At 41.6% G+C, this 23,336-nt stretch overlaps 1 protein-coding gene across 1 annotated transcript in view; it reads left to right on the top strand.

Annotated features, from left to right (window-relative positions):
• The window catches only part of BMS1 (BMS1 ribosome biogenesis factor), a 36,567-nt gene extending 13,968 nt beyond the window's left edge, over nucleotides 1-22,599 (top strand). Inside the window, exons 8-23 of the mRNA XM_053311314.1 lie at nucleotides 220-416; nucleotides 838-977; nucleotides 2,084-2,856; nucleotides 3,306-3,407; nucleotides 4,471-4,625; nucleotides 5,508-5,589; nucleotides 5,964-6,040; nucleotides 7,968-8,147; nucleotides 9,816-10,004; nucleotides 11,631-11,811; nucleotides 13,549-13,607; nucleotides 14,607-14,729; nucleotides 16,242-16,389; nucleotides 17,718-17,893; nucleotides 20,754-20,915; nucleotides 22,085-22,599. Of these exons, the coding sequence (XP_053167289.1) occupies nucleotides 220-416; nucleotides 838-977; nucleotides 2,084-2,856; nucleotides 3,306-3,407; nucleotides 4,471-4,625; nucleotides 5,508-5,589; nucleotides 5,964-6,040; nucleotides 7,968-8,147; nucleotides 9,816-10,004; nucleotides 11,631-11,811; nucleotides 13,549-13,607; nucleotides 14,607-14,729; nucleotides 16,242-16,389; nucleotides 17,718-17,893; nucleotides 20,754-20,915; nucleotides 22,085-22,315 (2,975 nt within the window). The 3' untranslated portion in view covers nucleotides 22,316-22,599. The remainder of the gene's footprint in view (nucleotides 1-219; nucleotides 417-837; nucleotides 978-2,083; nucleotides 2,857-3,305; nucleotides 3,408-4,470; nucleotides 4,626-5,507; nucleotides 5,590-5,963; nucleotides 6,041-7,967; nucleotides 8,148-9,815; nucleotides 10,005-11,630; nucleotides 11,812-13,548; nucleotides 13,608-14,606; nucleotides 14,730-16,241; nucleotides 16,390-17,717; nucleotides 17,894-20,753; nucleotides 20,916-22,084) is intronic.
• Nucleotides 22,600-23,336: the final 737 nt, after the last annotated feature.

A 23,336-nucleotide genomic window follows, 5' to 3' on the forward strand; every position in this document is an offset into this window, starting at 1 on the left:
TGAGGTGATATATAAACGCAACGTAATAAAATAAATGAATAAATAAGATATACTGTAATAGTGAATCATTATATGAAGCCTAATCCATGTTGTTCTTTGCTGACAGATATTAAATCACTACATGACATATTCAGATCATTTGGACCTTTATATGGTTAATTTTGAAGAGCCTTTTTGAACAGTCAAATACCCTTTTCACTTGTGTACTTTCCCCATCAGGTGTTGGGGATTTCACTGTGAGTGACATCAGTTTCCTGCCCGACCCATGTGCACTTCCTGAGCACCAGAAGAAGCGGTCCTTAAATGAGAAGGAGAAGCTGATTTATGCCCCATTATCAGGTGTTGGAGGATTAGTGTATGACAAAGATGCTGTTTATATTGACCTTGGTGGAAGTCATGCGTATCAAGCTGAAGAGGTAAGGTTTAAGGTGCTAGGCTTAGTTCTTTATTCACCCCTAGGCTGCATGCCAATTTCTGCTAACCCTAGTAGAAATCTCTCTCTTCTCTGCTAACTGAGCAGATACCCCTTTTAAAGTGGTGGCTCTCATATTTAGCAGGGGGAGAGCAATTGGCCCTGTTCAGCCTGGCATTGCTTTCCTTCCAGTGTCTGTGGCTGGTATTCTCCTTCTGATTCTTTATAGACTTTGAGTCCCTTTGGGACAAAAACCATCTTCTCTTCTCTTTTGCTTTGTAAACGGCTACGAGAGCTCTTGGATGGTTTTTTGGGGGGTAGAAAAGTGATATATAAATGGTAATAGTGCACCCAGACAGCTTCTACAAAGAACAAAAGGGAATAAGTTAGAAAATTAGTTATTGATTTTTTTAAAAAATTGTTAGGAAGAAGTAAGACCAAACCATGAACTAGTTCAGAGTCTCATCTCCGCGCACTCTACCATTGATGCCAAGATGGCTGCAAGCAAAGTGTCTCTCTTTATGGATTCCAAACCACTAGAGACAGAGGACGTTGAAAATCAAGGGTAAGTTTCAGTCTTCTGGTCCGTGTAAAGTTGCTTGATTGCAGAGAGAGAGAACATTTTTATGTATTTATTTTACAAGAAAGCATATAACCGTTTTCCACTTAAACAACTACCCAAGGTGGCTAATGACATTAAACAATTTAAAAATAATCACACAGGTTAAAAAGCAGCAGCTGAGAACAGATTGCACAGCTATAGCAGACAAGTAGTGTAAAAACAAAAATAAAATGTAAGCATATTTACTATTTTCTATTTTAATCAACCTAGTAAATGCAGATTCTGAGCATTCTAACGTGCCCTTTTAATGCAGCTATACAGGAACTACTGCTTGTGTCAGGGAGCTGTGTATGAATGTTGCAATCATGTGAGTAACACATTGTGTGGACTTTCCTGATCCAATCAAAAGCTCTGTGCGATTGGATGGAAAGACCCATGCAGTCGTGCTTCTGTCTGGTGGCTGTGTGTGAAGTTCATCTATGAATACTGAAACTTCTAAAGTTTAGCTGTCTTCAGTTGCCACCAACACATCTGGTGGCGACTCAGGGGTGGGCCTTCTCTGTAGCTGCTCCTGGGCTGTGAAATGCACTCCCAGCAGAAATCTGTAATCTGAGTTCATTATTGGCCTTCGGGAGAACCCTTAAGACCTATCTGTTTGGCCTAGCCTTCCAGGGTTTTAAAATTTTTTTTGAACTGTAAAGGTTTGGCCTGGTTTTCCTAGGTTTTAAAAATTGTTTTAAATGTTCTAATAATGGTTTTATGTTGTTTTTATAGTTTTCAATTTTAACAGTTAATTGATTTTAGTTTTATTTTAATGTACACCACCATGAGCCATTTTTGGAAGAGTGGTATAGAAATGAAATGAAATCAATCAATCAATCAATAGTTGCAGAGAAAATCCTGTAATAGTGTTGGCTGCAAGCAGAAAATCTGTGGCATATACCATCTTCATTATTCTGGTGATAGAACTGTGTTATCTTTCTAGATCTCTAGTCAGTAGTCAGACTAAAAAGTCACTCATGTCATCTTATTGAAATATTTTTCTCATCGGCATTTTTGAATGGTTCATGAAATCTAATTTAATATTTGATTTTTGCCTCTCTTGGAAGCGTTTTTGCCATGCCTAAAGAAGAAAAGATAATTGATCCATACAATGGGAGGGTGCGACGAAAGGCAGTGTTTGAAGATGAAGGTGGAGAGAGCGAGGAGGAGGAAGATGAAGAAATGTCTGTGGATGAGGAAGGGGTTGGGAGTGATGGCCAGGAGGAGGAAGAGGGGGAACAAAGCGATAAAGTCTTTCCAGACCAGGAGCTTGTTTTGAGACCTTCCAAGCGGTTTAAAAAAGAAGCCGAACATTCAACCCTCACAGAAATGCCAGCATTTGCTGACAGTGATGACAGTCTTGAGATGAGTTCAGGTGAGGAAGAAGAAGAAGAAACTGGTCTTGATGGTAGCATGCAAGAGACAGATGGAAATGGACAAGAACGTGGGGAGAGGATTGCTGATTCTGAAGCTGCACTCAGAAATACAGATTCCCTTAACAGGCCTGAACACTATGAAACAGAGAAAAAATACAAAGATTTGAGAAATATTAGGAACCTTGGTAAAATAGTGGCTCCCACTACAGATTCTGGAAATGGCACAGTTGAAGAAGCATCAGCATCTGAATTGGACGAATCCTTGTCTGAGGAGGAGGAGGAGGGAGGAGGAAAATCAATGAAAGATTCTGATACAGAAGAGTCTGATGGGAAAGATTCCCAAGCCCCGAGTGTTGGAATTAAAAAACATGAATCAAAGTCTGTGAAAAATGATGATGTTGAAAGTCTTTTGAAAGAGGAAGAAGAGTATAAAGAAGCATCTGACTTTTCTGCAGACACAGCTGGTATATAGAAATATATCCCTTGTATATTGCTTGTTTGGTATTTCTGACTCATTATGTTTGGGAATGCCCATTTCCTCTTGGTAGTGATGTTGTCCATTTGCATGTATGTTAAACTACTTGCTTATGAAAAGTGACTGACTTGCTGTGGATCATCAGCCAACTACTAATGGGGCCTTGATTTGCCTAAAATGTTTATAGAGTGTCCATGCTGTTCACTGACTTTTCAGTATTTTAAATTTTGTGTCTGTGTCTGCCTGTGTAAAAGGGGATAAACTTACATTTCAGATAAGATTAAGAAAAAGCAAGCTCAGATAGAAACTGGAGAGAGTATACTTTCTTTTGGAGACGGATGCAATTCAGATTAGAGGTAGAATATATTGCGGCCAAAATGAGCTGGCTATTTAATCAATCTGGTTAGATAAGGAAATGGTGTTCTGTGTTGTTCTCAGGTGCACTTAAATGGAAAGAAGGCCTTGCGCAAAAAGCAGCAGAAGCCTTCCTGAAGCAGCAGCAGTCGGCTCCCAATCTCCGCAAACTTATTTATGGAACAGGTAATAATACTTCACATTCTTGAATACAAATCAAGAAAAAGGTTTAACAGAGCAAACTGAGGAAGGTGAAAAAAGGAACACAGCAGGCAAAATTATGAACCAAAGATACTTACTTGCCTACTTCACCACACATATCTTTGATCAACTGCTAACTGGGCAAAGAGGCACCTTTTTAAAAGTGGTGATTCTCTTAAACTTGGCAGGGGGAGAACAACTGGTCCTGTCCACTCCCAGCACAGTATTCCTCCAGTGACTGTTTCTGGTGTCTATCCTAGGTTTCTTTTTAGATTGTGAGCCCTTTGAGGACAGAGAGCCATCCTTATTTGTGTATTATTTCTTTATGCAAACCGCTTTGAAAACTGTTTTGTTGAAAAGCAGTATATACATATTTCTTGTTGTAGAATAAAGGTTGAGTTCAATAAAGATAACTGATAATTTGGTAGCATTCTGATCACAGTGATGAACAGTAAATTATTTTGTATAACAAACAGGAACACTTGAGAAGTTACTAGTGAATAAGGCAGCAGGTCAGAGTGTTGGTAAACTTTAGACAAACTTAAACTAACTCATTCAATTACCCAAGGATCCAGAAAGATATTGTCAGTTTATTAGCCAGCCTTTGTTTACGCTTGTCACCAGCTCCCTCCCTTCTCTCAAGCCTGCTGTTTGTGTGAGAAGGCTCAAGGCAGGCACGGAATGATCACTCATTTGCACTGGGGTATGGAGAGAGTAAGAGTGGGAGAGACTTTCTTACCGCCATATCCCAGTGCAAATAAATGAAAACTTGGCCTCTTCTTCAAGCCCTCTGGCAAGCACAAATTCTTATGCTCACATTTGTTCTGAGGTCACCTCCAGTGCAAGTGAGAGCTTGGTAGCGAATGTGTGCCACTGTGCATCCTTCTTACCAGAAGGCCAGCAGCAGCTTGCTTAAATTCTGTTCTGTCTGTAAGGTATTTCAGGGTATTGCAAGGTATTTTCATCTGCAAGGTATATTCTCTTGTTGCTTTATGAAGCATTGAAAGTTTTATTGTAGCCAAATTGTTCTGTTGGTTCCATTTTTTAGTGGCTGAGGATGAGGGGGAAGACGATGAAGCAAATGAAGAACTTGGAGGGTTGTTTCATGTCAGCCGTCCTGACAAAGAATCAAAACGAAAAGCTGATGCCCTCGACTGCTCCAAATTCCCTGTGGAAGCCCCCAAAGACTGGGACTTAGATGAGGTGCTTCTACTGGAGATTCATGGCTTACTGTGTTCTATAGCACTGCAACAACCATATGTTGTAGGGATGGTCAGCTTGCGAGCCTCACAGTGCCCTTGAGTAGTTCAAGAAAATGAAGAGGAGGGGGTGTTTAAAGCTGCCCACTAGATGCAAATGTGTTGTCAGCACAGTATAAATTTGTTCTCTTCTTGCCACTTGCTGAGATCAGTGAAGTCGAGGGGATGGCAGAATATACCAGCCCCTGAATTTGACGGTTTCTGGAAATCGTGACTCAGACTGGTGAAAGAAGTCATGACTGGGGTTTGGAAAGGGGGTAGCAGCAGCCATGGGGTGGATATGAGGCAGGGGGAAGAACGGCTACGTGAGAAGACAACTGGCAATGTGAGGGGGGTTGTGTGTCAGAGAAGGAGAAGGTATGTGGGAAGGTTCTAAGGGAAGAGCAGCAGTATTGGAATTGTATCTACACACATAGATATAGTTTACATTTGGCCACTCTTAAGTATGCAGAGGGATGCATTTTATGACAGACAGTCTTTTCTGAATGGAGGGTTCAATAAAGGGAAGGACCAATTTCATGACACAATAAAAGACTATCTGGCTCCTCACTTAAGTGCTGAGTCTGATATGGTCCAGTTTTGTTATGTATTGTGATGGCCCTTTGCTCTTTGAAAAACCTGGTGGCTAAAGATGGGTTTTGGTGGCTTCCTTCAGAAAGGCGAGACTGCCTTTTCTTTGTTTAAAATGTTTCATTTGGTGAGTTCAGAGCTGGTCATTGCCACTAACCCAATACAAGTGATTGCAGATGGACACTGCACAAATCTACTCTAGTGTTAATCTTTAGTTGTGACTGACAACAAGCATGTTACTCCACTCTTTTGGCAGGTTAAGGACAGTATCAGAGACTGTTTTGTCACTGGAAATTGGGAAGCTGATAAAGATGCCGCAAAACTATTGAAGGAAGATGGTAAGTTGGATGCTGCTTGGGAAAGGGTTTTGAAGGAGGATGTGAAAGAGGACCCATATCGTCACTAATGTGAAGGAGAGCATAAGCCAAGATTACCACATGTTTGTCTTGTATGCTCTCGCAAGAACCTATAATGATGGGGGCATTATCCATTTAAATAAATAATCCATCTACTATGTAATAGTCAGATTTCATGTCTTTATAAAAAGACCCCAAATAAACACACAGTTGTTGGGAGTGGGACACATGACCTTGGGATTATATGCCTTATTAGAGTAGCAGTATTTCTTAGTATACACAAGCGGACAGATAATTATATAAGAAAAGCTAAGATAGAGAATACTAATGATCGTTTTGATTTCTGCTTTTTACAGAAGAACTGTATGGTGATTTTGAAGACCTTGAGACAGGAACTGTGTACAAAGGCAAACGAACTGACCAAGAAGATGAGGTTTGAATAAAATAAATTTTGTTTTCTATGGGTGCACTTTATGACCATAGACCCAAAGCTGATAGTGTGCTGTAAGAAAGTACAAATCATATTGTCAAGGGAAACTCAGATTCTGTGCTGTGTGTAAATGATGCTGATTGCACACATTTCCACACAGAGCATATTTTTGCACCGTCTTATGCAAATGTGGACTGATTTGCTCTTTGTCCACAGTTTATTTTTTTTTTATCCTTGTCCTTGACCATAAGGAACTTGATTCAAGTTGCCTCATGGTTTCTCAGCTTTCAGTAAATTAACTCCCCACTCCCCATAGTCTGTGTGTGGGACTAATAATTGTTGATAATCTGCCCAGGGACACTGTGACTGCAATCCTATGCATGCTTCCCTGAGAGGTACACCTCACTAAATGCAGGAGCGGGGGGATTTACTTCTTAGTAAATATACATGGGATTGTGCTGTGTAAGATTCACAAACAATCCCTACAGCCAGTTGCGGCTAGTGTGGGTGTCACCGGGGAGGCGGGTGGTGAGAAGCCGTTTAAGCATGAATTAGAAGGTGCTTACCTCTGCTCCGGCTGCGTTGCACCACCCAGCACTCCCTGCATCGGGGGATTGGCTCCACCACTCACCTAGCTTCCACTGAGCCGATCCTCCACCAGTGGCCAGGTGAGTGGTGGTGCCAATCCCCTGCCACAGGGAGTGCTGGGTGGTGCGATGCAGCTTGCAGGTGCTGCCGGAGCAGAGGTAAGCACCTTCTAATTTATGCTTAAACGGCTTCTCGCTGCCCGCCTCCCCGGTGGCGCCTGCACCAGGAATTGACTATTCTAATTTATGGTAGGAGGTGCCACTCGCTGCCCACACCGGCTGCTACTGCCTACAGCTTTATTTGTTTTGAATGTCAACAGCCAACATTCATTAGAATGTTCTATAACAACATGTCTTCAGCAATTGCACAACTCCAAGAATCCCTATAAGACATTTGGCAGCCAGGCTACGGTATGAGTAAAATGTGAGGTAAAGTAAAGGTAAAGTGTGTCATCAAGTTGATTTCAACTCCTGGTGCCCACAGAGCTATGTGGTTTTCTTTTGGTAGAATACAGGAGGGGTTTACCATTGTCTCCTCCCGCGCCGTATGAGATGATGCCTTTCAGTATCTTCCTATATCGCTGCTGCCCGATATAGTAACAGTGGGGATTCGAACCAGCAACCTTCTGCTTGTTAGTCAAGCATTTCCCTGCTGTGCCACTTAAGGTGACATAAAATGTGAGGTAGTACAGACGTTATAAATTAATAATGTTAGTCTGTTTCCCTGTTAATTAGGCAAAGTCTCTAAAGTTTGTGTTGGAAATATTTCTTCTATTGGTCACCAGTTAATTACTTCTAATTTGCATAGCATAATTTGTATAGCGTAAAGGGTAATTTATATTCTCCTCAAACCTCTAACTTTGTGTTTTGAATTGACCCAATTGTTTAAGTTAGAGCTAGAAAAAGAACATATGTTTATCAATCCATTTTGTCCCATGAGGGGAAAACAAGCCAAACTGAATGAAACACTACTGAAGCTCATATGCATTCTGAATGAACTGCATGTGTTCATTCTGCTGCATGTGTAAGTGATAAAGAGCCATGGGTGTACAGTGTAATCCGTGTATGTTTGCTTCAGTAAAGGAAAAGAGTTCTGAGTGGTTATAAAAGATGTGGCTTTATTTATACCTGCTTTTAGGGAAGTGGCCCTTAATAAATTTCCTTATACTGAATGTGTTGTGATGCATCAGGAGCATCGTCAACACTGTACATTACCATCCAACACATTGTCCATGTCCCATTACTTGCATAATAAAATTTGCTTTTGGCAGGATAAGTTATTTACCTTGGCTATTGTGGGCACTTTAAACTTTTTAAAACAAGCTCTCTCTTTTTCCTTTTAGGCAGCAAGTGAAGAAGAGGATGATGAAGTGAAAGACAACAAAGATAATGAGGAAGAAGAGGAAAAGAAGCAGCGCATGGATAAGAAACGTAAATTGAAGGAAATGTTTAATGCTGAATATGATGATGGGGATGCTACCTACTTTGATGATCTGAAAGGGGAGATGCAGAAACAGGCTCAGGTATGAACTGTATACTTGGTAGAGAACTGTTATAGCAAAGTGGCTCAGAGACAGAACTACACGTCAAGAAGTTCTTGGTTTAAATCTAACCACTTCCATAAACTTGCCACACATCCTTTGACTAACCACTCTCCCTCAACCTTCATTTATTGTAGATATTATAAAATAATGTATGTGAAATAAACTCTCTAAAAAGTGCTATTATAAGTGCCAAGGGTTTATATAATTTGCTAAAGATTTATAATTTGAGAAGAATGAATACTTCTAGCTCATTGATGTGTACTAGAAAAAGAATGCGAGAAATATTGATAATTTTTAAACCGAGTTAAACAAATTGTGGGGATAGGTGGTGGTACCTGTCTGACAGGAAATTTGAGTGGGTAGCAAAGTAAAAACGAGCCACCAAATGCGACATGGCTTTGAAAAAGTGAATCTGTGGTCGTGATGATGATGGATGTTTATATACCACTTTTCTAATGTTGTGTTGTGTCCAAAGTATGAGATGTAGTAATGCTGTTCACATCTGTTTTGAGATGAGCTTTGAGAATCTACAAAAGCTGAAATCCCTACTTGGCTCTGTAGATTTCAGTCCTGTCCTTATGCTGGCCAGCCGAACAGAACCAACACAGCAAACTCCTGGTGGGCTAGTAGAGAGGCAAACCTTTGAGACTGCTAAGTGAACATGCTAGCATGGCATTTGCCCAGGGTGCTGTGGGTGGGTCACTTATAACAATCCTCCCATATAGGTTTTTGTTTTTTTTAATAAGGCAACACAGGGGTTGACGCTTGCTGAGATAGATGTGCTTAAACCTTCCTCTGCCTACTGATTCTCTCCTGTAAATCTTCCTCCCCCCCCCCGCCCCACCGTGCTTCCACTTTAAACAAAAACCTCTCCAAGTATGGGCTTTGAAACTGGAAGTAAGGCTGGCTGGAGGAAAATGACTATTGCGGAGGGAAACATTTTCAGAGTTGGGCAAGGCAAATGCTTGTTCTACCTCAGGAAATACAGAGAACATGCATTTGTTAAAATAATACGTACTCAGCTTCCATCTCTGTCTGTGGCAGAGGGTATTGAGAGGATAGTGATGCATGGTGCATTGCAGCTCCTAGCCTGGTTAGTGAATCCTTTGCAAGAGCATCAGCTAGGAGCAATCTCTATGTGGCAGGTCCCTAGGTTGCTTAGAAAGAATGGAGCCTAAGATAGGGATGAGTTGGAAAATCTTGGGTTTTTCATTACAGTCTCTTTGTGCATACTGCAAGAAGAGAAGGGGATGGGGGAGGGTCCCTAATATGTAGATCTTGGCTCAGTGGTTGTTAGGGTGTGGTGTGGAAAGAGAAGGACACATTTTCCAATATTTGAAAGGGTACCATTTGTGAAGAAGAAAGCAACTGATTAATGCTTTTTGACAGAGGTCAGTACAGAATCAAGAGGCTTAAGTCACACAAAGGTCAATTAGGACTTAAAAATAGCTTTTCCTAGTACTGGGAGTCATTGGGCATTGGAAGGAATAATGCAAGTGGTGGTGTTTTCTTCTCTGACCTAAAGCAGGATGGTTCATCAAGGAGTTGGACTTTGTGGTCTTAGTTTGGAGCAATTGTTTTACATCCGTTTCCCCCCTTGGTTTTGATTTGATTGATTACTCTTTCCTTCCTCATTTTGTTACACAGCTTAACAGGGCTGAATTTGAAGATCAAGATGATGACACCAGAATTCAGTATGAGGGCTTCCGGCCTGGAATGTATGTCCGGATTGAACTTGAGAATGTCCCTTGTGAACTGGTACTGAATTTTGACCCCCATTACCCAATTATCCTGGGTGGCCTGGGAAACACTGAAGGAAATGTGGGCTATGTGCAGGTATGCAATCACAACATAGTACACTCTTTTTATGCTGCAAGATTCTCATTTGCCCAAAGCATGTTTTTCTCCTATATTTGTGCTGAAGTGCTGTTTTTGTGCCAGTGTGCTGAACAGAGGATGGGAAAAGCTCCTTGCAGATATGGCCTGGGTAATGAACTCTTACAAGCTTTCTCAAGATTGTATACAGCCATTTCTTTACAAGGATGGTATTCTAGTCTGCTGCTGTATACAGATGCTTCCTCTTTCCATCTATTATGATTCTTTACAAATTCCTTGCCTGATTTCTCTTTCTTCAGATCACTAATCTAGGCAGGCTAGTGAGTTTAGTCCTTCCTTGCATTGCTTCACTTTTAGCCATTGAGCCGGGTCTCACAATAAGTGAGACCCAGTTTTGGAGGGTGTGCGGGGAGAGTGGGCTAAGCCCGCTTTCTCTGCACACGAGCAGGGAGGGAGCCCTGGGTGGCTGGATCGGCCACCCACACGATTTCCGGCTCTGTGACGGAGCCAGTGGGGGTTGGGGAGCTCAGGGGCCGTGCGGCCCCCAGAAACTCCAGTATGCCCTGCACGAGCACGCAGGGCATACTGGGGAGACCCCTGGAGCCAGGAGGCGGCTTTTCGCCTCCCCTCCGGGGGGGGGTGTCTACTTGTGAGTAACCGTGGCGTGGAGCCGTGCCACCATTATTCACGATCTGTAAAAACAAGTTTGTGGAGCGCTCGCTCTACAAACCTGGTTTTAAGACAGGGGTACTTAGGCAGGTTACCCGCCTAGGAACCACCGGGCTCACAGCTGAACCCGGTGGTTCACACGATGGGGCGAAATCGGGCTAGCAGAGGCTAGCCCGATTTCGCCCCATTGTGTGAATAGCCTTATTGTCTGAATACAGTGGACCCTTTCTCACAATCAGTGAGAAGGCTGCTGAAACTTACCTCCCCCACAGACGATCATAGGGTCCACGCTGGGCATGGAGGTCATGCACCCAGATGGACACCGGCTACTAACTGGCAGGTGTCTTTGGCAGTTTGCCGTCGAGGCGCCAGTGAGATCGGGGCCAATTCTGGCTATTCTTACATGCAGACTAACCTGGGCTTGGCGTCCCTAGCCTGGGTTAGGCTGTGTGTTGAGAACAGCCTCAGTTTCTGAATGAAAAGTGTCTCTTGCTCACAGAATCCCTGTGCTAGGGAGCTTCATGAGAAAAATGAAACTAAAGCTGAAGGCAGTGTTCTGCTTGTTCAAGAACTTGTATAACCTCTTGTGCGAGTGGAAGCATGAGAACTGCTTTAGAAGCCGCCTATTAATAGCACCATGTAAACTCTTCTGCTAGTGCTTATTCAAGAATCTGTGGAACAATGCTAGCGTCTATCTTCCACTTGTGGTTCTTTGGATGCTGCCCTTTGAGTGTTCCTTCTGAGGATGAAACTTGTTTGTTTTGGTATTTTATTGATCCCTGAGCAATTTCTCCTTCCAAAGTTCCTATTTAGAAGTTAGCAATCATGCAGTGTGTTTGTGTTTTCAAATTAGCAGCTAGCAAACCTTCAGGGTTTTAACATACCATTGGTAACCTTCTATACAGTGAAGGTGACATCAGTATCAAACTTTTAATGAAACTCCCTTGGTTTTTTCAGTTGCGTCTGAAGAAGCATCGCTGGTATAAGAAAATCCTTAAGACCCGCGATCCTTTAATTTTGTCATTGGGCTGGAGGAGATTTCAGACCATCCCAATGTACTACATTGAAGACCATAATGGCCGTCACAGGCTGCTTAAGTATACACCTCAGCATATGCATTGTGGGGCAACTTTCTGGGGTAAGAGCAAATTCGACACCAAACTACAATGTTCTAAGTTGAGAGAAAGCTCCAGGAAACCCTGATAATGTTGTCTTATTGAAAATAAACATTGCTGATTTGCTTGACAACCTTATATAAGAGAAATAGTGGCTGAATTACTGTGTTGTTCCTACTTAATTCATAAACTTTGTGGGGCTGGAAAGAACCTGAAAACTGCCTGGTGTTCTATGCTCGAGCATTAATTGACACAACTTGTATTTTATTCACTTCTGATTTATAGTGTCTATCAGGATACAACAAAAATGTTCCAAGCAGGCTATTAAATGGATTTAGATTGGCTGTTGATAAATGTTCAGGGTGAGGGGATAACAACTAGTGTGCTAGTGAAATATCCCAAAATATGATGCTTCATCATTGAAAGTAGATGCACTGTTGGAAATGTTTTTAGAGTGAAGAGCCAGACAGACTCTATGCAAATGCAACATCCCTCGGGGTTGGTGGGGAACCCTGCCTAAGCTGTGAAGGAGATCCTTCTTTGATTTGCCATACTGCACTAGCTCTTGGAATAGTCAAACAAGACCTGCCTCCTCTGGGAGAATGTATTTGTATATTAAAGGCTCTGCCTTAATTCTGATAGTATTGTTACAAGAAAGAACTGGTAGATCTTGGCTCTGAATATGGCTTAGCAACCTCCAACCAGAGATTTTGTGTAATGAGCCTGATGCAACAGATTGTAGCGTGTGTTTATTTTGAATTGCCCAAATACTCTCCTTGATTATGAAGGGATTACTAATGCAGGTATATGAACAATAGCAGCTCCAGCAACTAGGATAATTGGGGTCTAGGGGAGGCAGTTTATCATCCATAGTTAACTTCCACTTGTCCCCTCCCTCTATGCCTGTTTGTTGCCACTGAAGATCATTAGGAGCCGCCTCTGGAAGAAGCTGTGCCCAGGAAGGATGTTCTGTCTGGCTGTTAGCAGCCATTTCAGGGTTGGAGGATTAATTTTCCACGGGGCTTGCTATGTTTGGTGTGTCATGCTCAACGAGAGCAGCACCAAAGTGGGGTTGCTTCTGCAGCAACAATGAGGACCAGCCTCCTTTCAGCAGATATCTGCATGTTGTGAGAGAATGGGCTGGGCTTTGAAGGTCCTGGGGTTTTGTCTGTTTGTCTTATGTCTCTGGGTTGCTGGTAGGATCTCAGTTGTGGGGAGTCATTATATATTTATTTTTAACACCTTGTTCACCAAAGTCAGGGTAAAATTAGTAGCAAGATAGCAGAATCTTGCCCCAGAGACAATAGTATGTTTTGTCTTTGTCTTTTCTGATTAAACTTTTTCTTAGGTATGGGTGGTTTTATATATTTTTGACTTCCAGGCAAGTGAAATTAGTTTGTCTACTGTCTGCATTTTCTGTTTGTCCCGCTATACTTTTAATTGTATTTGTAGCATAGAAATTGCTTATATTATCTTGTTGCTTTTGCATATGGTTAGATCTCTTTCTCTCCTCCTATTGATAGTTATTGAATACTGAGATATTAACGTTTTGCTTATGCTAGCTGGGTCATTTTTGAAAGGGAAAAGTAGGGTACACATTTTAAACAATAACGAGCCATCTATCTGATTTTTTGAAAATAGATATTCTGTTTATGATCTTAACCTAGCTTGCTTTAAGTTTTATTTTTCTACTACTTTTAACAGAAGACATGCACTTTTCAGCCAGTATTTTCAGTGTGTCCTATTACACTGCTTTTCAGGTCCTATTACACCACAAGGGACAGGATGTCTGGCCATCCAGTCAGTGAGTGGGACAACAGTAAGTATTTTCCCATGGACAGCTTTCAGAGAGCATAAGATAACGGTGAATTTCATTTGTGATGTATGCAAGGAGGGGTTATATTGATAATTTTAAAGACCTAGTGAGCCCTTTCCCGTGATCAGTGAGAAGGGCTTTTGAGGATGTGCAGAGCGGAAGGCTGCTGAAGCCTCCCTCCCTCGCAGACAATCTCTGGTTCCGTGCTCATATGGACACAGGCTGCTCCTGGCAGTGTGGAGGTTTGGTGGCTGGGACGCTTTGTCCCAGCCCCTGGAAATCACATAATGCACCGTGTGAGAGATCCCCGCAGTGATGGGCGGGCGCCCATCACCACTACAGCACCAGCTAAAAGCAGCCGGCACTGCACACAGTAACAAAAACAGGGCAGTAACAAAAGCAGCGCTTGCTCCCTTAATCTCATTTAAGAGGCTGGCTCAGCAGGTGAGTTTGCCGCTGAAGAACCACCTGGATCAGGCATGATCTTGGCGGTTCTCATGCGCAGCTAAACCCAGTCTTGGCTGGCTTAGCCCAGTCTTGGCTGTGCGTGAGAACAACCTCAGTGTGTGATTATCTAAGAGTAAAACCAAGCCTCTTCACATTTGCTTGTTGGGGCATATTCCATGCTCCTCTGGTGAAAGCCATGCTCTGCACTATATGAAAGACCCCACTTCCTGTCTTCCTAGTTGGTGGAGTGGAAAGGTTCATCATGCTGCTGAGCTTTGGAGCAGGCCGAAGCAGCGTGAATCAAAAGTAGCAAGTTTCTCAAAGCTCAGTGTGATATGAGTAAACTCCTTTCCTTTACTCTCCGGCTTGGAGTGGTCAGTAGCGACCACATACTATGGCTTTGTTAAACTAAGCCAACATTTCTAGACTGTTGTCTGAAATATACTAGAAATTGGAATGTTCACTCTTAAATCTGGCACTTTAAAGGTTTAGATCTTGATTTGTGCTTCTACATAGTCATATATGTTAACTTCCCTGTACCTGGTTGTATTTCAGCCTGATTTTCGGATAGCTGCTACTGGAGTTGTGCTTGACTTAGATAAGTCCATAAGAGTTGTGAAGAAATTAAAACTGACTGGTTTCCCATTCAAAATTTACAAGAATACAGCATTTGTCAAGGTATGTGTTTGATCTGTAGTTGTGGTATTTGTAGATGTGGGTTCTAATAATCAACATAATTGCATGGTTTTTAAAAGTGCATTTCTAGCCATAATGGTTACAGATTAAATACTGGTAACCTCTCATATCTATGAAAGGCGATGGAATTAGGGGAAATCTATGTGATGCTTTTTGCATTCAAGAAGTGGGATCAAAGCATTTAATTTTTTTTTTGCCTTAGTAATATTATCTAAGTTCCTTCACTTCCTTGTTAAGCATATTGAGTTCTATTTTTTCTGGTTTAAATTGTTTAAGAATTGTATAAGTTAGAGCTGCTGGACTAACATCTGTCAAAGATAGTCCTATTTCGACATATAATTCTAGTACTATAATGCCACTAAAATAGCAAATTAAAAAAATTGTGTATCTACATTAGCTTCCAAGAGAAGCTCTATGAAGTTAGTGGCAGGTTTGCCTAAACAAGGAAGACTAAATAGTGTGAAATATTGTGGGTTGATTTCTTTCTTTAAAGTATGCATGTTGTCAGGCAGTTCACTTAATATTTTCTGTGGCTTCTCTCAAAGTTCTCATGTCATTCCCAAAAGAGAGAGGCTTTGTATAGATGGGATTGCATCTAATCACTATTCACTAGGTCATTGTCTTCAAAATCATTGCTCTCACAGGTAATGCCCGTCATTTGTTTTCCCCCTTTAGCTTCTTCGCTAAAATGTAGGTATGCTGCATATGGAAGGGAAAAAGGAGTTGCTATTGAAAATATAAAATTCTAGCACACTTAGAAATCCCTCTGCTATTTTGAAGCAGTCCATTGTGAAAATTGTCCATTTATTCCTACTGCTCACTTTCTGTCCTTTATCCAGATACCAGTGCATTAAAAACACCTGTCCTCTTATGCCATACTGGCTAAGTTTACTCAAGAGTCTTTGGTGAGGGCCTTTTGTCAAGAGCTTTTTGAGAATCCAAGTATACATTGTCAACCAGATCACCTCTGTTGCCATTATCTTCCAAGTGATCAGTGCCATAGAACAAATTTTGCCTTTCCACCAATTCTCAGGCCCATATTCCGTATTCTTGGTTTACATAGAAAAATAAATAAGATGGTTCCCTGTCCCCAAAGGGCTCACAGTTTAAAAGAAACACAAGGTAGTAGCCAGCAACAGCCACTAATGAGATGCGGTGCTGGGAGTGAATTGGGCCAGATGTTCTGCTCCTACTAAATATAAGAGAATCCCCACTTTTAAAAGATGCCTGTTTGTTCAGTTAGCAGGGGTTATCCTCAGTCCCCACTAACCAAGATGGGCCTGCACCTTTGCCAATCTTTTGTTGGACCACACAGCAAAATCCACTTATAATTCACAGGTTTTCTTCATGGTATCTCCACAAGTTTTATGCATTTTTAAAGATTTCTTCTGATTATTGAGTCTTTATTATTTTCAAAAATGTGTGCATAATAGCTGTGCAGGCAAAATAGATGTTACGTTAACTGTTTTATGTATTTTGTTTTACACCACATAGGGAATGTTTAACTCTGTACTGGAAGTGGCTAAGTTTGAAGGTGCAGCCATTCGTACTGTGAGTGGTGTCCGAGGGCAGATAAAAAAGGCACTGCGAACGCCAGAGGGGGCCTTCAGGGCAACATTTGAAGATAAATTACTAATGAGTGGTAAGTGGAATCTTTCAATTACATTTATTAAACTTATTTAATAGGATGATTATTACAGGTGATTTCCCCAGTCTCCTCCAGGCACTGCTAAAAGTCAGTTTGTACTCTTGCAGTCATATCAGGTTGACTAATTACATAATCATTTCGGAGACATTAAGTTATGAAGTGGTGGTTTGACCACTCAGTTTCATGTGAAGACTTCTTTGTCTGAAAATGCCACCTTGTGGAAACTGAAGACGTTACCACAGAGATATAAGGGCTATCTTTTATTCCAATACTTAGTAAAGGAATGCATATCGTAAAAATGTACCATTAAAAAGTACGCCACCCCCGCCCTTGGTAGCAGCGATGCTGAGTTTGTTCGCAGTGGCAGCAGCCATAGAAGGATATATTTGCTTTTTTACATCAAGGACGTATTTGCTTTTTAAGGAAACCCGCTTGAGATTAATCTTCCCCTTATTGTCTAAGTTTTTAGGACACTCTGATGATTTTTATTTGAAGTTTTTATTACCTTAACCCAGATGAAAATATTATTCTTATAGTGGCCAGGTTTTGTTTTATAATCTGTAAAACTCAATCTGATCTTTAGCAATGCATTTCATAAGTAGTTTACATATTTCTTTCCTCTTTTTAAATTGTATTTACATGATGCATTGTTTGTATTTCTTGTATATTGGTCTATGGCCGTAATAAAGTTCTGTTGTGTTCTGTAGTATTAGCATCATTCAATAAGACTGTATTTTTTATCTCTTTTTTGCTCTAGATTGTGGTCAACTTTACTGCAGTAGTTTCTGATATTGCTGTGTTGGCACTTGGAGGCTATAGCTGCCGTGCAGGATTGCAGTCTTATTGGCTCATAGTGTTTGCCAATGTGTATGCCTGGTCTATGCATGCAGCTGAATGAAGTGGTATATTGGACTGCACCACTTCAAGACTGCAGGTGGTGGATCACATATTTGTACAAACCCGCCCCCCCCCCCCGCCCCATTTGAAAAATTCCCTGCCAGTAGAATACTAGCATAGCAGTGAGAGGGCAGGGCTAGAACCCTCTCTTCCCTGATGTGCTAGGTTTTTAGCAGAGAGCTATTCACATCATGGAGCATTCAGAAATCACTCACCACCTGTAGTCTGAAGGAATGCAGTTCACTTTGCCTACCTCAAACTTCTCTCTCTTCACTCTCTTGCATGTGTAAATCAGGCCTAGGAGGAGAGTCCTGGCAGTGCTTTCACTAATCAATTCACTCACTGATGGATTCCGTTAGCAAAGCAACACAGCTCACCTACTTAAACTGCTGTGTTAAAACTTAACCACTTGCTTCTTTTTAAAGATATTGTCTTCATGCGGACTTGGTACCCTGTGTCCACCCCAGCCTTCTATAATCCAGTAACGTCCTTGCTAAAGCCTGTTGGTGAAAAGGACTCCTGGGTAGGAATGAAGACAACAGGCCAGCTGAGGCATGAGAAGGGCATCAGACTAAAACAAAACAAGGATTCACTGTATAAGGTATGTATTTGGGGTATGTGTGCGTGTGTGCTGTGACTGAGCATAAACAGTGTAACTTTGCTCTTTGATTTAGGCAGCACTCAAAATCATTAAAAAGATAAAGACTCTGAAAATCGGCCTAGCTGGAATTGTGCAGCAACGGCTAGTGGAGAACTCACAATCTAGAGCAGAATCTTGATTCTTAATTGCTTACAAGAAGCTGAGATACATTGAAATTGCTCTTACAACCAGCCCTACCCAGGTAGGACAAGGCTAGCCCAGATAGGTCTGGTTGTGAGAAGTGCTGGGATCTCTCCTGATCCCACCGCTCTTCCCCTGGGTAGACCTGCTTTTAACTCGGGCTTATAGTGAGGGAGGAGTACAAGCACATCCCTCCTGCCTCACTTTCCGATCATGTGCATGATCGGGTTGCCAGCAGCCTTCTTACCTATAGAGTCAGGGGGAAGAAGTGTCCCGGCAGCAGGGAGGTATCCCGGTGCATCGTGCTGTTCACTTGGTGCATTGTGGGATACCTGGCAGCTGGGCTTCCCCACTCCTGATTGTCTCTGGACTCTCTGCATGTGAGCATGCATGCGGTGGAGCCCAGAAGCTGCTTGGATTGTGTGGCCGATGACAGGTAGGCTCTTTTGCCCCAACCCTTCCCATTTTGCTTGTGAAAATGACCTCATTGTTACAAATGTGGAAATAAGTTTGGGGGTAAGACTTTACTTAGGACAATTTTGAGCTGCTTCATGGTCTCTCTGCACTCCTCGCCACCCCACCTCCCCCTGCCTGATTTCCAACTCTTTCACAGAAAGATGAAAAGTTGCAAACATCGAGAAAAAAGACTCTATTGGGTGCATTTTTCCTGGCAGTATATTGTTTCTGTTTCAGAACTTTGTTTTTGTATTTGCAGAATAAATATTTTTAAATGCACAATTTCAGTAAGTTAGGTGGAGAGCCTTGTGTGATTTCATATGCCAACTTTCAGCTTGTAAACCTGGCTTCGTCCAATTTGCTCTATATGCGCCTCTCTTAGGCACAGATTTATACAAAATAGGATTCAGTCTGTGCATATGAACTCTGAAAGTTTCCTTTTAAGATGGTCTGTCAAACGTTAAAGGCTGTTAATTAGTGCCCCTTCTTGTATTACACATGCATCATATGAATCACTGCAGTGCAGCTCCTTTCTGTGCCACTCAGGTAATGCTGGAAACCTTGAGCTGTGTGAGAAGAGCTCATCCTATGGTTCTTGCCCACAACAACTTCAATCTTGCTAGAAATTGAGGCCTTATTGGTATGGAGAGAAGCAGGGGCTCCTCCTACATGGCCAGGGCTTCTGACATATTTTTGTTGTGGGAAGGAGCTGTGAATATAACATGAGAAGGGTAACTTTACCTATCGATACTGCCTGATATGTAAATCTCTTAAATAGCCTGGACCCAAGCCATTAAGGGCTTTATAGGTAATAACCAACACTTTGTATTTCACCTGGAAACATGTCGGCAACCAGTGTAGTTCTTTCAAAACCGGTGTTATATGGACCCTTCGTGTTACTCCAGAGACCAATCTGGCTGCTGCATTCTGTACCAATTGTAGTTTCTGGACTATATACAAAGGTAGCCACTCATAGAGCGCATTACAGTAGTGAAGTCTGGAGGTTACCAGCATATGTACCACTATTTTAAGGTAGGTTAGTTAGTTCTTTTATTGCAGCCGTAGGCCAAACAGAAACAAAAGTGACAATAACATAACCATTCAGAAACTTTTTTAAGGTCATTCACCTCTAAAAATGGACGTAGCTGACGTATCAGCTGAAGCTGATAAAAAGTGCTCCTGACCACACTCCCAAGCACTCCCAACTTGATCTTTCAGGGGGAGTTTAACCATCCAGAACAGGCAGATCTAAACCATTTCTCAGGTCCCGTCCCCCCACAGTCAGTACTTCCATTTTATTTGGATTTAATCTCAGTTTGTTATCCCTCATCCAGCCCATTACCGCCTCCAGGCGGGCATTTAGAGAAGATATGCCATTTCCCGATGAGGTCAACATAGAGAAGTAAATCTGGGTGTCATCAGCATATTGATAACACCCAGCACCAAACCTCCTGATAGTCTCTCCCAGCGGTTTCATGTAGATGTTAAAGAACATTGGAGACAGTATGGAGCCTTGTGTAACTTCATACTTCAGTTCTCGCTTTGTAGAGCAACAGTCTCCAAGTGACACCATCTCGAATCTAATAGAGAGGCAGGAGCAGAACCATGTACAACAGTGCCACCCATTGTTCCCTCTAAGACGTGTACATATGCGTGCACTCACAAGTTTCTGGATGTCCACTCAGTTAATTTTAGGTCCCGCTCAGGTTGAATCAGGAAGGCCCCACTCTGGATGCATGTGCTCACACACTGCTTTGATACTGCCACCCAGAACAAAACTCATTCCTAGACAACTCAGCTGGATGTGAGTTTGCAGAAGCAATGCGGACAGAAAAGAACTGCTGCTTTACTGCCCGCACTGCCAGAGCATAGATCTTCAAATGTACTCTGTGTTGTACCCAATCAGACTCACACCGAGTCTTCCTTCACTTGTCCTCTAGACGTCCAGCTCACCACTTCAGCTCCCGTAGTTCATCCGAATACCACAGGCTCTCTTTAAAGCAAGTCGGAGAGGACTCTTAGGAGCGATTTTCTTAGAGATTTTCACTCAATATCTTAGAGAACTTAGAGAATTTAGAACTTATCTTAGAGAACTTAGATATTTTCATTTGATATCTTCCAGAGAACTAATAATAATGAAAAATATACCGAGTTAAAAGAAGGTTGTATTGGCATAAAAAACAAAAGGATTATTGCTGTTCAGCTTTACATTTGTTCTTTCTAGCTCATAATGCGGGAGAAGAAGCATTTCAATAAACTGCATATTCCAAAAGCACTTCAGAAGGCCCTACCATTTAAGAGCAAGCCCAAAATGCAAGAAGGTAAAGGAAAAGTCACAAAGGATAAGTGGAGACCGGCTGTTATCAGAGAGCCTCACGAAAAGAAGGTAAGTGTTGTTGTTGTTGTTCTGCTTTTTAAAATCATCATCATCATTAATAAAAATAAAATTCTTTCTTGGGCACAAGAACCACTTCAGAATAGCAAGTTAGAACATCTCTCTTGCCATTGATTGATTGCAGCTTCTGCAGTCCACTTCATTTTTCCTTTAAGTAGTTTGAAAATTGCTTGCTAGCCTGTACTCAGTTAGTATGATGGATTTCAATTAAATATCAAGGGTACTTTTCCATTAAAAAAAACACAAAACCAGCTGAAGGCTTGCCAGTGACCTTTTGGATGCAGATTGCATCATAAAATGGTACACTTTAGTTGTCTTTGCATGTTCCAGTCTTACTATTCAGGTCTTTATGCTGGTCAAAGACCAAAATAAAGATATTGATTGACTGACTATTCAGGTCTGTCAGAACGTTTATGTAATCCTGTAATCTCTCATTATCCGTGTTTGTGTTTCTAATTTAAAAGAGCATCTGCCTTTCTTCTACTAGACATTTGAACTACAAATGGTACAAAGGTTCTATGAAAACATATGTCCTCTCTTGAACAGAAGTCAGTTTTGAAGTCCATTTAAAATTGCATGTGAAAAACTAGCAGCAGTTACTAACTAAGGGAACTGCTTCATAGCTGGTGGAGTCCTCCAGCATAAGGCTTAAGTGACTTGTCTTACTTTCAGTCTTCGCCTAGGAGCTCCTCTGGTCACCACTGTGCCACTGTTTCTCCTTCAGTCTCTATTTTGTGCTGCTCAAGAGGTAGAGCACTGTACTGATTATCTAGGAAAGGGACTTGTATTGCATCTTTCCCATTTCTTCCCATGGTGTCCTGCAATGGTGTGTGTGGGGGTTTGGTGTGTTTTTTGGCCCATACTAGTCATGGAGACCAGTGCAAGTGTTTGCTAGACATCTCTTGCAGGGAATGTTCCTGAGCAAATTTGGCTAGAGGCATCTAATACAAGATTATATTTCAGGTCCAGCACTACTGCATATGGCTGTTTGTGCTGCAGCAGCTTAAGTCTCGGCCTGTAGTATGAGTGCTGCATTTCACTTTTTGGATTGTGATTTTGGCACAATCCTTTAAATTGTGCCCGTGCCTGCCCCTTATGCCATTTGTCAGTCTTGTTAATCCTATATGTACATGTTGTACACTTTTCTTTGTTCTGTTAAGATTGCAGCACTGCTCACTGCTTTGAGTACAGTACACCGCTACAAGGTAAAGAAAGCCAAAGTGAAACACCGCCAGCAGCTTAAAGGCCACCTTAAAGTGAAGCAGAAAGAGGAGGAAGAGAAGCTTAAAAGACAGAAAGAAGCAAAGAAGAAACTCTTCCGCATTATTGGACAGAGGGAGAAGAAGAAGCAGAAGTCGAGCCTGAAGGGATCTGCTGCAAGAGAGAAGTGAATTTTGAGCACCTCTTCACAGACAGCAAGAAGACATTTTCCTCCAGAGTATTTAATGAAGAGCAGGACTCCTGCTCCAATAACAGCCTAGATTCCAGTGAACTTGCCTGGGTGGAAACCATGGAGAGAGGCAAATGGGACATTACTTGTCACTTGAAAACATAGATGACAGATGTAAATTATGGTTTGTAGTGTTACCAAAGTATGCTTGTCGAAAACTGCAGGCATTGCACACTGCACAGTATCTGAGCATTCATTAAAGTATTGTAATTTTTGATTGTTTAATGCGAATCATGTATTATTTTGTGTGTTAATCTCAGACTAGTTTTTGCTTGCTGTCACTGAATAAGAAACAGTAGTTGTGTTGTGGACATGCTTTTAATACTGACATTTGAATGACACAATTGGTTGAAGGTTTGAGGAATAATCCATGTGCCAAGTTGAATTTGTCCATAGTTTGTTTTATGATGAAATAGAAGATATATATTTGGCTAAGAAAGGTAGTGCTTTCTTAAAACATGAAAACAAATCTTTCTGCCAAGTAGCTGAACTTTTAGTGTAGCTTGCAGCTATTTCTCATGTGTGAAGTATAGAGTGTCCTGTTGCTTATACAGTGTATTAACTGAATAGACAAGTGCTCCATTGCCAGCTATTGTAGGATACTATAAACGACAAATGATAGGGCTTCATTTTACCTACAGGACAAATCCTATTTGGATCTTGTTTCTGGGAGCAGAACTATGTATTATAAGCAACATGGGGCTGCCATCAAGACTAGCGGCCCAGTGTCTATTATTATTATTATTTTTAAATTAAATATTTGTTTATTTAATGAATTTGCATATCGCCCACTACTGAAGTCTCTAGGCGGTTTTCCATCTGAAATTTTTACTACAATGAACCCAGTTTCTTACAGGAGTTTACTATTTCCCTTGCAGTGCCTGTGTGTGTGCGTGTGTATGCTAGAGTGAGAGAGAATGTCCAGAATAATTATTGGAACACATTATGGAGGGAGAAGTTTG

The sequence above is a fragment of the Hemicordylus capensis genome, chromosome 3, assembly GCF_027244095.1.
Source record: "Hemicordylus capensis ecotype Gifberg chromosome 3, rHemCap1.1.pri, whole genome shotgun sequence".
Lineage (NCBI taxonomy): Eukaryota > Metazoa > Chordata > Lepidosauria > Squamata > Cordylidae > Hemicordylus > Hemicordylus capensis.